General features: G+C 39.5%; 1 protein-coding gene across 1 annotated transcript in view; it reads left to right on the top strand.

Moving 5' to 3' along the window:
- LOC106534713 (zinc finger RNA-binding protein) overlaps positions 1–14,078 on the top strand; it is a gene marked incomplete at its 5' end in the record, with an annotated part of 46,261 nt that overhangs the window by 24,151 nt on the left and 8,032 nt on the right. Inside the window, 4 exon segments of the mRNA XM_014031438.1 lie at positions 1,320–1,470; positions 5,101–5,242; positions 8,742–8,839; positions 9,637–9,732. Of these exon segments, the coding sequence (XP_013886892.1) occupies positions 1,320–1,470; positions 5,101–5,242; positions 8,742–8,839; positions 9,637–9,732 (487 nt within the window).

Genomic DNA, 14,078 nt, shown 5'->3' with positions numbered 1-14,078 from the left:
GGCCCGCAGCCTTCAGATCCATTTACATTTTGGCCCTCCCAGGGAAAATGTTTGGGCACCCCTGCTTTAGAGTAATCTAATGATTTTTATAAAAAATAAAAAACAAAACTCAGCTTCAAATTAATTTTCTCTCAGAGCCTGCAGGACGATAAAAACAATAAAAATTAAATTAAATAAGTCAGGTAAAATTAGAAATAAGTCCACCCTCTTCTCCTCGTCCTCTCCCCCTCCTCTGCCTGTTCTGTTATCCGCGGCAATCACCCCCTCCCGCGCGCACACACGCACGCACCCCCCCAATTCCCCTGAGCGCTCGCGCGACAGATACGGAATTTAAATGTGAAGGTTTATAACATCCACACTGGCGAGGTGGATGCGCCCTGCACATGTATCCAAAACGTGACTTGTGCTGTCCTGCTGTTCTTGTCGGGGAGGGGTCTGTGGGTCAGGGAGKGGTCTGTGGGTCAGGGTCGTCTGAGGAGGAAGAAGATGAAGGGAGTTGCACACGGGAACTTTTATTTAAGATTTAAGTTTTTTTTATTTCAAAGGTCCTCATGGCTCAGCAGCAGAAGCATAAATATTACTGTTAAAAAAGCTGATGATAAAGTTGAATAAATATCTAAGTCTGATTCTGAAGGTAAATTAAATATCTGACAGTGATCATTACACAGTGTGGCTCTAATTCCTCACTTCACCATCTGTGTCAGTTTCACGTCTCCAAAATGAGCGTACACATGGGTCAGAGCTGGCTGAGGGACCGTACATTTTCACGTCAAGTTTGGAATTTATAAATCACAACCTTGGCGTAAAAAGTGGAGTACGTAAGTTTCTGGGCTCAAATTATGCGTACGCCAGTTTTATAAATCCGACCCCTGACCTGTCTGATGGGCTGGAGGTGGGAGATGAAAAGAGGAGGAAGTTGATTTATTTATCTATTTATTTTAATATTAAAGTGTAAATGCTGGGATTAAACTGTCGATTAATTGGACAGAAAGGTTTCAGGACTAAAGCCAGTAGACGTGAACCTTATTGTGGTGCTGAACCTTACAGTAATGTGGTGGTGTGATGTAGTGATGACTGACTGAACCATTCGATTTTAGATTTCAAATAACAGAGAATAACAGTGTCCCCTGACATATTCTGKTTTATTTAAATAAAAACAAAGTCGACCTTCCATTGGTCTTACTTGTTTTTATTGGATAACTTTGACTTCAATGTTTCTGAACTGATTTGATTAAAGTCTTGTTTTGTTTTTTAATCCTTTATCTCAGAGAAACCTAAGTTTGTGTTTCTCCTCCCACTTGTCTTGTAAAACCTTCCAGAGTCCTGAAGGGGGTCATGAGGGTTGGAGTTCTGGCCAAAGGCCTGCTCCTCCGTGGAGACAAAAACGTCAACCTGGTGCTTCTGTGCTCTGAGAAACCCACCAAGAGCCTCCTCACCAGCATCGTGGAGCACCTCCCAAAGCAACTCACAGTACTGTTTTTAYATTTATCATGCTGCACCTTACTGTCAGTTATTCCAACTCGTGTTACTCAACCTGTTTTCTGTAATTAACCAGCAGTTCTCATTCATAGCTTTTGTTACAATGTGTCACTGTGGGATGTGGACACTCTCATATTACCACACAGCTTATCCCTGACAGCCACTCAAATATCACTCATCCTCTTCCTGTGGAGAGTTAAAATGTGCTCTGCTCTGTGGATAGTTAGCAAGCCTGCTGAGGAGAGAGAGATGCTTCGAAGCAATAAGACGGTTTTAAATGAGGTTCAAGCTACTTAAAGGGTAGTGATGACCAGCCAATCAGGATTGCTGTAATGAGATAAGATCTGCTGAGGAATGACAGAGGGGCCTGTCCCCATAGTGAGACATGGAAACAAATGCAGTGAATGAGAGCTATTTTTATTTTTAGACTTTGATATCAAGTTTTGCCAGCGTCTCAYACACCTTTGTTTTAAAATGAGCCCAAGAAAATCTGTTTTAAGGTCTAAAAGCCTCACCACTTCACTTTACAGTCACTTGAGAAAGTATTCAAATTAGGGATCGACCAATACGGRTTTTTGAAGGCCGATACCAATACTGATTTTTTTTACATCAGTCTAACCGATACGTGCAGCCWTTCATTATTTTTTTTATTTTTGCCGATTCTTGAATTCGATACTGTCATTTCTTTCTCCATTAACATGATAAAAATAAGAATGATAACAAATATTACACAAGTCTCAATTTAAAACAAACAAACAAACAAACAAAAAAAAACATTTATTAACTGAGCCTTGTCTGATGCAGGCTGTATGAAGTGCTGCCGCACAGGATTTCTTCTTTCAGACCTTTCTTAAAAAAATAAAAAAAATTAATTAATTCATGTTTTATTTTATCTAGTGCTAAATATTCTGTTTTTATTTGTATATTAATCAGATTAATATATTTTTTACACAAAATAAAATGACTATGTTTTGATATCCCAGCATTTTTGATGCAAAACAGCAACATGCCTGATTAAAACTGTCAGAGGAGCACAGACAAAAAGGAGAGACACACATAGGTCTTGCTATCTTTGTGAGGACTTCACACACACACACACGCAGCGCTCAGTCTGCCTCAGTCTGCACCCGTTTTTTTTACACCAGGCAAAAAATGCATTTAAACCATCTGATGTTAACTCTAGATCACAGTTTGAAATGTGCACTGAAGAAAACCTGCAWCACAACTTTTATACTGCGGTCAGAGCAAACGTGATCTGAGCAGCGTCTGCCTGGTTCACATGTTTACAWGGACGGCAGCGCTTTACTCGCTCGTAACAGCGAGAAAAGACCAAGAGCTKTTTATTTTAATCCAGCAGGGAGAASGATACAGGTGTTCTTCTATGCCTCCTGTGATCAATTCCAGCATTTTTTAAAAGAAAAACAACGTGGACACACTAATTACTGTGCATTTTCAAAGCAAAAGTAAAAACATTGCGCTCGCTGCGCCCCTGTTCGAAGTGAAACTTAAACACACAGCTGTTCTCTCTGCCACACATAGTCCGACACAGAGGGCAGGAACAGCCAAATTAGACAGTTAAAGCACATTAAAAGTTCATAACTCACCCTTATTGAAGTTAGTTGTAGGAAGACATAATGTGAAAAAGTAAAGTTTTTTACAGGGATTAAAGTAGATGTGAAGTTGAGGTAAAATAATAGATGTATCAAAATGTTTACACATTCTTTTTTAAAGTGCCTGTGACTGATTGCACTTTTGGAAAGATAACATAGGCTACGTTCACACTGCAGGCAAATCCGACCCAAATCCGATTTTTTTGACCCATCTGACTCGTATTCGATTTTTTTATGACAGTCTGAACGCGACAAATACGATTTTTTCAAATCCGACCCAGGCCATTTCAGTATGTGGTTTTAAATCGGATATATATCTGATGTTTTCAAAGTGACTGCAGTGWGAACGCTCATGTCACATTCATCTGACTTTTTCATCAGGAGGAGGGGGTGAAGGAYCGATAAGACACTAACCTCAAGTCTCGCTGTTTAAATCTGTAGCTCCATGTGTTTACAGCTCCAAAACACAAGTCCAGTTGCTTCATCTTTTTACTTTTCATTTTCCACGTAGATAGTTTGATAATAACATGTCCAGCCTGGGTCGCGGAGAGTATCGATCCTAAAGTTAGCTACTCGGTCGATACTTTTTTTCCAGCTCGTAGTTTCGTTCAAAAAAAAACAAACAAACTGGAGCATCCCGGTCAGAGGCAGGTTCAGATATAAACACTGAACTAAAGAAGCAGGTCAGATAATTATTTAATCGGCTCTGATTAAACAACAACTTCAGATTCGATGCGCAAAATGTAGCATCCATGCTAGCTCTGTAAACAAACAAGCCGGCTGATGAGACGTCACGTCTTTTACTGCGCATGTGTGTCACATCAGTGCTGTGTAGCGTTCACACAGGGGTCTGATACAGGTCACATTTAAAATGTAATGTGAACGTTCACACAAAAAGATCAGATTTTTTCAAAAAATCGGAACTGAGCATTAAGACCTGCAGTGTGAACTTAGCCATAGATAACATATTGCAAAAGCAATTTCACACCACTGAGATGAACAGTTGTTGAGATAGTTGCATGTGAAGTAACAGGAAGTGATGTTAATGTCTGCATGTAAATACAGCTTTGCTACAACAGCTAACAACACAGACAGAAGGGAATTTTCTGATGTTTCTTTAGATAAGAGTCATAGGTCAAAYAATATTGTTTTAATAAACAAAGACAAGGTAGTTTTCCTTAAAGAGTTCCCCTTTGATGTCACTTCCTGTTTCACTTTAGCTGAGCCAAATTAAAAGGAAAATATGCCAGTTATGTGACAAAATGKGTTAAATCRTGTTTTATGCCAATTTTCCTAAATATGAAGATATTTTCTTTGATTTATTTGTATTTGATGGATAGACATGTCACAGGCACTTTAAAAACTGCTGTTTGTAATCAGCTCCATTAATGATCCTCCTAAACTCCAGATCAACCAGTCACCTGATCAGTCAACACCTGTGTCGTTTAATCTCAGTATAAATCCAGATAATCTGTCAGCCTCAGAGGTTTGTTACAGAAGATGAGTGGTCAARCAGCATCATGAAGACCAAGGAACACACTGGAAACAAACTGGACAGGTCAGGAATAGAGTTGTTGAGGGTCAAGTAGGGTTATMTCAAAGCATGTTCCTGTGTTAGAACGGTCCATCGAAGTCCAGACCTCAAACTGTAGAACACAGATGTTCTGTTTCAAATCTGAGTTGTTTTGCAAAGATAGTTTTAGTGGGGGAAACCTGGTAGAGACAGACCCCTAAAAAGTTGCAGGTTGAAWTACAGCAAAAAGTAGTTCTATAAAGTTTTGACTCGGGAAGATACAAAATTTCACCACAGCTTTCAGTTTTATTTGTGGTTGTAACGTGACAAACTGTAAAAGTTCAAGTAGTAAGAATGGTTTCTCAAGGCTCTGTGAGGAGGACTGTGACATCCCTCCTCTTGGTGTAATRTAAAACTGAGTGAGAACTTGGTGTGCTCAGTGGTAGAAATGACCTGGAGATAATCCTGTCCTTGCTCCTTTCTTCTTTTTTCCCTCAGATTGTGACACCAGAAAAATATGAAGTGAAGGCCTTGTTGCAGGAAGCAGCCATCATTCTGACATCCTGCAGCGAGCCAAAGATGCAAGTGACAATCACGCTGACCTCCCCTYTGATCAGAGATGAAACTGGCCCGGAAGGAGGTTTGGAAAGCCATCACTATCGTCCTGTTGCACCTTTTTTCTGGTCTTTCTGCTCTCTCTTTATACAATCACTCTCAGTATGTTGGTTGTCATCCTAAAGAGCACCGTCCTGCTGGCACACCTCAGTAATGTTGTTGAAATCATACATGCAAATGGCTCTTCATGCTTTATTAAGTTCAGGGATGACAGGAATGGTAGTTGTGGGCTCTCCAGGGTTTGCACAAAAACTAATTTTTGTCTCTCTCTCTCTCTTTTTTTTCCCTTTTTAATAAATGCAGTAATAAATTTACATCTTCTTTTACTGGTCCAAGTTAGRAGCCTATCACTGACCCTCAAACCACTAGCCTTTTTGTTATGATGTTGGTCAGATCCAGCTGTGTGTAAAATGATGACAGACAAGTGCCAGCAGTATTGCTCTTCAACCTTTTGCTCTGTGACTCCTACCTTTTTCAAATGCTTTATTTTATCCTTGGAGCAAAGCATGCTCAGTGTTTGCATTGTGTTATAAGTCTAGTTTTTCCAAGGTGAGACTCTATTTTGTTTCCTGTGTTCCAGGAGATTGTTTCCATTTGTACTGTTGGCTATAACCAATGGAAGACATCATTACATCTTTTCCCCACATTGCCCCCTCTTGAGATTAAGACAGTTCTCACAGAAGACAAAGTAGACACCAGGAGGCACATCTGAGCCTCAAGTTTAATTTGACTTCATTCTGCAAAGGTGTCTGGATTTGGAAAGCCATGCTCACATTAAGCTTTGTCAGAGGAAATGGATGTAATTTTTCCACAGGAAACAAATCTTCCTCTTGTGTGTTGGTGAACAGTTCACCATGCTTATGTCATCTGTTCTGAAGTGCTCCCCTGAGGTGACAGACAGATTCTTTTTCCACACACAACTCAAAATTGGGCTCAGGGTAACATTCAGTCGAAAGTCAAACTCCAAACTTTTGTGTTTTTCATTACCAATTAAAAACTCATTTGAAAACACACCATTGAATTCAGTAACGATGCAGAGCTGATCAACAATAAGCTATATTGTTTGAAATCCTGTTTGCAGATGTTCTTAGGGGAGTATTGTTGAAAGTTTAGAAAAGAAGGCTACTATAGAGGAACCTTTGGTTGCATCTGAGTGATTGCTGGGGTCATATTTTAGCCTGCTGATGTTAGGTGTGCATGCCGTGATATCTAACCCTTTTGATTTCCGGCAGTCGTCATTTTATTTTCCTCAACACTGATCATTGCTTCTTCCTTTTTCACATGTTTAGTAGTTTACAGCCAAACACAAAGACTTGAACATTCTTCAGGACACAACTATCGGATTGTTTCACGTCTGACATTTAGGAGGGCCCAACAGTCTTGGAAGGATTTTTGACCAAGTTTTTCTCACAATTCAAAAACTTTGCCACACCTACTATTGTTGTGCCACTTTTTATCAGGTCACCTTTTTCCAGCTAGATTTTGTTTTTATCTCTGTGTTACCCAGTTTAAATGATGATTTATTAGATATTAAACAATCTCCTTTGACACAGAGAATAAAGATCATCTACACAAAAAGGTCAATGTTTATAGTATTTCAACGAGGTAATCTTTTTTTTTACCTGATAAAATAGTACTGGACAAGAGATTTTTAATTCCAAACACATATCATCATGCATGTCCACCCTCGTTCTGTTTAAAGGGTTTATATATCTGGACATAGTAAAACTGATCTGGTCTTTAACAAGTTCTAAAATCATTCAGATCTAACCTGTAGTGAATTAAACACTWAATGGATTTTATTACTGATCACCTGATCATCAGAAGGACCGCCTTTTATAAATGCAGGAGTGTGATTAGTTTGCTGTTTGTTAACACGATGGACTGGCCTCAGCAGTAACCTGATGCAGCTGCTGCTCATCAGTCAAGGCTTAAAGGTCMTTTAGAGTCCATCATTTTACAGAGAGAAATATTGTTATTATCATAGTTATTATTCACAAATGGTAAATATTTAAGACAGCTGACTGTTCCCAGGAGAGCACTCCTGAGGKAAATGAGCTCCACCTCAGACTGAACATGCCTCAGCTGGCAGGTCAGAGGTCGTGTTGGGGAAAAAGACTCTTGAACAGTTATTGCTTGTTTGGGGTGCAGGAGAAAACCCTCTGCTTTATATTAAGAACATGGCAACACAGTTTAGTTTTTTAAATGGTTGATCTGAACCTCAAGACTTCTGGAACAATATGAAACCAAAGTGAAGATGTTTACCCATAATGCACACAGCAGCACATAAGTACAAAACGCTCCTCTCAGCTGTCRGCACGGTGGTGGAGGACTAATGGTTTGGGCTTCTCTGTAGACCAAGGAATTCTAAATGTGAGTCCATATGTCTGATAGAGGAAGTTTGGACCAAACTGGGTCCATCAGGACCATGGTCCCAAACACAGCAGCTGATCTTCAACAGAACGGGTCAAAAAGAAAAGAACCCTGGTGCTGCAGTGGTGCAGTCAGTCAATTCAATTCAATTCAATTCAGTTCAGTTCATTTCAAATCAGTTCAATTCAGTTCATTTCAGTTCAGTTCAATTCAATTCGGCTTATTAATATAGCGCCAAGTCACAACATACGTTGTTTCAGGGCACTGTACATAAAAAGAACAATCTAAAGAAAAAGAAAACATGTTGTTGATAGAAATAACAATAAACATGTAGAGAAGAGAGACTAAAGACAATAGCAGAGTGAAAAAATGTGCTCAGTTTGTGCTCCAGCAGTCTAAGTCTATAGCAGCAGAAATGAAGAATAACTCAGGAAACCTAAATCCAACTATAGGATTTATCAAAAAGGAAAGTCTTCAGTCTAATCTTAAAAGTAGACAGAGTGTCAGCCTCATGGACAGAAACTGGAAGTTGGTTCCACAAGAGAGGAGCTTGATAACTGAAAGCTCTGCCTCCCATTCTACTTTTAGAAACTCCAGGAACCACAAGTAAACCTGCAGACTGAGAGYGAAGTGCTCTGTTAGGAAAGTATGGAACAACAAGATGTTTAATATATGATGGAGCTTGGTTGTTAAGAGTTTTGTATGTTAGGAGTAATATTTTAAATTATATTCTAAATTTGACARGGAGCCAGTGGAGAGAGTAACAATGCAGATCTTCCAAGATCTTAGCAGAACAAATGTTAAGTGTGGAACGTTGTAMAGACCGGATCATTTTATTATACTGATATTTAAAACCTTTCACCTGAGAGAGGCTGGACTTCCTTTTAGTCAGGCTGTAAGARTGGATCTTTGAGAGAGGAAATTACCTGTTCATTTTAAAATGTCATCTTTTCAGGCTCTAGATGTATCTGTTCAGTAARGATATAATGATGTCATTTTTTCTAAATATGACAAAGTATCCAACCAGTTTTAGGTTGTCATGGAAAGAAACATTGGTATGTGTGGCAATGTGTTTGTTCTCTGCCAGCCTCGCTGACCTGGTCAAACACCCATTCCTCTTCACCATTTTGACACTTGAAATCCATTTTTAGATGTAACCWTGGGTATGGTGAAAGACCCAGCGGACGTCTTGGACAGGCAAAAATGCCTTGACGCTCTGGCTGCTCTGCGCCACGCTAAGTGGTTCCAGGTTCGGACCATCATTTTACTTCCTTATTGTAGCCTTATGAGATGGATTATTTGTTAATTTATTTATTGAGTTTTAGCTTTTCTTAATCAACAGTAAAAGTACTATTATTTCAAGTAAAATGTAAATATTCAAGGATGCCTGCTAACGCAATGATCTGACTGTCCACTGTATGTATTAACTGTAAATCTAAATCTGAATCATGCTTTTAAAATACTATAAAAAATTGGCATCCTTGTATTCCCAATTCAATTTGCAAGTACTTATATTATAGTTACCTGTGATTCCATAAGGCTGCACAATAACTAGAACAAAATKACTTTATGTCCAACGTTTGTATTGTTTTCATTCTTAACTTTTTATAGAATGGGGACTGAGAGAAAAGGGGATACCTGAATAGTTTCCTATGATTTAGCTACTTGTGCAAAAACCATGGGCAAAGTAAATCAGACCTCCCTGCCTCTTTCAGTCCTTATGTGCTCCTCTCAGGTGGACTGTTAGACTTCTCAGCCCCTGTTTGTGAGATACCTTGATAAGTATGGGGTCAGAGTTTAGAGGATGGCAAGAAAAGCCCTCGTTTCTTGTGCATCTTGCAAACTTTGTGCTCCCTTACTAACTGTGAGGTACAAGACTACTGGGAATGGCAGCTGATTGCAGATGGTTATGGCTTATACACATCAAACTATGTTGAAGCTTCCATTATGCACAGTAGTGATTGGACCTCTATGATGGAACTGATTCACTTGTCATCTCTTGTCACTCTGGATCACTCCATAAACCTAACATTTTTGCATCAAAAGGCTAGAGCCAATGGTCTTCAGTCCTGTGTGATCATCATTCGAATCCTGAGAGACCTGTGCCAACGAGTCCCTACATGGTCACCTTTCCCTGGATGGGTAAGTTTACTCACTAATTGTGCTGAGAAAATCTGAACTTCACGTGATACATTCAAGGCCCACAGTTCTGTCATTGACATAAGATAATACTTCAATTATTGGAATAATAATCAGAATCAGGTTTATTGGCCAAGTATGTTTACACACACAAGGAATTTGTTTCTGGCAGTTCGTGACTCTCTGGTATCAACACTGTACAGACACTAAACATAATTCACACACATTACACTATATACAGAAAGATTCACATTGTACTAAACTGGTAAATTATATTTATAATAATTTATATTTATAAGGAATAAGGTTTAATATTAACTACCTTCAATTAAGCTTAGAAAAGACTGGTTTACCCTGACTGCATGGTTTCACTGATTAGACAAGTCGGTCGCTTTGACTTAACTGTTCAGTCAAACCTGTTTGACCTGTCAGTGTAGTGATGGACTGTTACTCCCAACCACTAATACAAATTTGTTTGTTACACATGAAAAATGTTCTTAATTAAAGTTTGGTCTTAAAACATGAATCAGATACAGTTACTCAAGATTTTACAAATGTGGACAAAATTGTTGGTAAAAAAAACAACCACAAAATACTGAAATAATTCAACACTGACATAACTAATAATAAATAAATTACTAAAAATTAAGTGGTTAAAATCACACAATAACTTTGAGTTGTGGTTCAACAGAATTATTTAAAAATCAATCTAGTGCAGGGGTGGGCATGCAGSCCTGCATGTTTTACTTGTTTCTCTGCTCCAACACACCTGATTGGAATGAATGGGTGATTATCAGGCTTCTGCAGAACTTGGAAGATGTAAAAAAAATAAATAAAAATAAAAAATCCAAGACTCGTCACCCGAAGTTATTTATCCACAAATATGTTGCAGGTAAAACTCCACAGTTTTTATCAGTCAGATTCCTCCATGCACAACATCTGCATTATCTCCATTCATGAGTTTTTCACGGTTTGACTATCTTTATAAAAGTCTGCTTCCTGGTAACAGTCGGCTCTGGAAGGGAGTCATTTTATTTATTTATTTATTTATTTAATGAGTGGTTGACGTAAAATGCAGCATTCGAATGCTTTCAGCACAAACACACACGCCCACAAACTAAAGACCAATCACACATTACCGTCGTAGCGGGAGGGGGGTAAAAAGTTCTGCCGGCGGGTTGTGTCAAAAGGGGCGGCCGAGTCGACGTTGAGAACACGTTGACATAATTTTCGCTATGAAACTGTGACAATCCGTGCCGACTTCGGCAGTTCGGAGAGAGTGTGAAGTAGGCTTAACTCAAGGACTGAATCAGCTAAGTTGGAGCAGGGAAACATGTAAAAAAACATACAGGGCTGCGGCCCTCGAGTACCAGGATTGCTCATCCCTTATCTAGTGAAACAAGCCTGGACAAAAATGATGGCAGCTCTAGAAAAGATTGAAACTAAATTTATCAGAGACACGTTAAACTAAAGTGAGCCTCTAATCAGCATCCCAGGTGTCTTCAAGCTTGTAATCAGKCAGTCTACTTGTTTAAAGGCTGACAGGTAGTCACAGTACTGTTTGGTATGTCACTGAACATGGACCACAGGAACTGAAGGAGACAGTTGTCCCAGGTGATCAGAAAGAAAGCATGTTAAAGGTAAAGGCTGGAAGACTTGATGCTCCTGTGACTACAGCTGCACAGATTATTCAGAAGTCTAAGGTCTACAAGACTGGAGAAAATCTCCGTGGCCACAGGAGGAAAATTGTTTAAATTGAAAACCTGAATTAAACGCAGAAAGCTGCTCCAGTTCACAGTTAAGAATATTTATTTTGCACACATGAAGTAACACATACCACGTGGGACCATAGTAATCGTCTTCAGGTCTGTATCAAGCTACTTAAAGGGTAGCTGAGATCTCAGATCTCAACTACCCTTTTCAAACCCAAGTCAGGACATGGCAAATACATGAACAGGTGAGAGCCCTCAGCTACTGCGTGACTTGAGTCTCTTATTGTTCCTCACCAGCTGTAATACCAAACCCCTATATTACATGTTGGTTTTAAAAACAAAACAAACATGGTTACTTTTATTTTTACAATTTTAGTTTGAAATGGAAAAACCTAACACACATGGACAGATTCAGAAGTCTGTGACAACTGCATCAGTGCCTCCACAACTGAGACTGGTAGCATGCAACACTTAGCCTGATGTTATGCACACTGAGTTACAGCATTCACTAACACTAATAAATTTAAACATTAAGTTTCTTAAAAGAGCCTGGAAGTTTATAAGCCCAGCTGTCACAAGGAACTGACTAGCACACTCCCATCTCTGCTTTTTCAGTAAAATTCTGAGACAGTCTTTGTACATCCCATTGAGTGTACATGCTAGCTCCTGTATAGTTAGGCCACAGAGGTGCAGTATATGAGGTAGATGTAGTAWACAGTAGGCCTTAAACCAGGGGTGTCAAGCTCCAGTCCTCGAGGGCCGCTATCCTGCATGTTTTAGAGGTTTTCCAGCTCCAACACACCTGATTCAGTGATTGAATTAACTCTTCAAATTGGGCAGAAGCCTGTTAATTACCCAGCGATCAAAATCAGGTRTGTTGGAGCAAGAAAACCTCTAAAACATGCAGGATAGCGGCCCTCGAGGACAGGAGTTTGACACCCCTGCCTTAAACAGAAACTACCTCATCAGTACATGCACCACCTCCCGTGTGGCGCTGTGATGTAAGTGACCAATAAATTTGGCCTTCAGAGGACCCAGCCCCTGATTTTGGACACAGCCTGAGAGTAATAAAGATTTTCCATATTTAAAAAAAAGTATGTTAAAAAGAAGCTACATGTAGATGTGTTAAATAACTCAGAACATACTGTACAACCCTTTGTTTGAACCCACCCATTTTTCAAGTGAACAAAACTATTGGAACATGTAACTGACAGGTGTTATTGACCAGGTGTTTCCTTTAAGATTGATGGTTCAAACATGAAATATCTCTGCATGACTAGTCTACTGTTTGACCTGGGTTTAAACCTATAAAGTAGGTAGTTCTTGTTAAAGAGGATAAACTAACATGAAGACCAGAGAGTTGTTTATGGGAGAAAAGATGAGAAAAGAAGGGAAATCAGTCAGAGCCACTGGACAAACATTGGGCATAGCAAACAACAGTTTGAAATGTCCTGAATAAGAAAGAAACTACTGGTGTTCTGAACAACAGACAACAGGTCGGCCAAGAAAACAACAGGAGTTGATGACAGAAATATTGAGAGCTGTGAAGAAAAACCCCAAAACATCAGTGACATCACCAACAACCTCCACAGTGCATGGCTGAAGGTTTCACAATCCACTGTTTGAAGAAGACTCAGAGCAGAAATATAGAGACCAAACAAAGATACAGACCACTCATCAGTAAAAAGAATCAGAAGGACAGATTGAAATTTGTAAAAAAAGTAAAGAGATGAACCATAAAAGTTCTGCACGACACCCTTCTGGACTGATAAGACCAAGATTACCGGTAATCTCTACCAAAGTGATGGAAAGACCAAAGTGTGGAGAAAGAAAGGAACTGCTGATGATCTGAAGCACACAAACTCATCTGTGAAGCATGGGGCAGGGGATGTCATGGCTGCCTCTGGATCAGACTCATTAATATTTATTGATGATGGAACTGATGATGGCAGCAGCAGAATGAATTCTGAAGTGTACAGAAACATTTTGTCTGCCAATTTAGAGAAATGTATCCAAACTAATCAGGAGGAATTTTATCATGCAGCAGGAAAATGAGTCAAAACACACTTAAGAGCTTCATCAGGTTTTAGATTGGCCAAGTCAATCACTTGACCTGAACACAACAGAGTCACCTCCTGAAGAAGAGACTGAAGGGAGAGACCCCTGAAACTGACTCATTCGTGTAAAGCAACTAAATGGCAAAAACATAAAACCTCCTGCCTATTGAACATCACCTTATAAAGCTGTGACATATTTTGCAAAAAGCAAGATATTTGCAAGACATTTGAATGGTCTGCGAGTAAAATAAAATGTATTTTTTTAGTGTGAATTTAAAGCAGAAATTGTTAGAATACTGTTTTCTGCTGGTGTAGACGTGTTTACAATGGATAGTTCCCTTTCAGTCAATTCACTCGGTACAACATCATGTATGGGAACCACGCCCCTGCGTGTCCTGGCTGAAGCCACCTCTAATCACGCCTTTAGGCAGGTGATGTGATGACGACAGATGTCAGGCTCCGCCTGTCGCCATCACAGTCACTCCTTAAGTTCGGTGACTGCTCTTCACCGAGCCCAGCTGTGCAGCGGGGGGCCATCATGTGTTGTACCTCGTTCCTTTCCTTCAGGGAACAGTAGTTA

This window comes from Austrofundulus limnaeus, unplaced genomic scaffold, assembly GCF_001266775.1.
Source record: "Austrofundulus limnaeus strain Quisiro unplaced genomic scaffold, Austrofundulus_limnaeus-1.0 Scaffold1252, whole genome shotgun sequence".
Classification (NCBI taxonomy): Eukaryota; Metazoa; Chordata; class Actinopteri; order Cyprinodontiformes; family Rivulidae; genus Austrofundulus; species Austrofundulus limnaeus.
The sequence above is the reverse complement of the archived record's forward strand: the minus strand, read 5'-3'. Positions and strand labels throughout refer to the sequence as shown.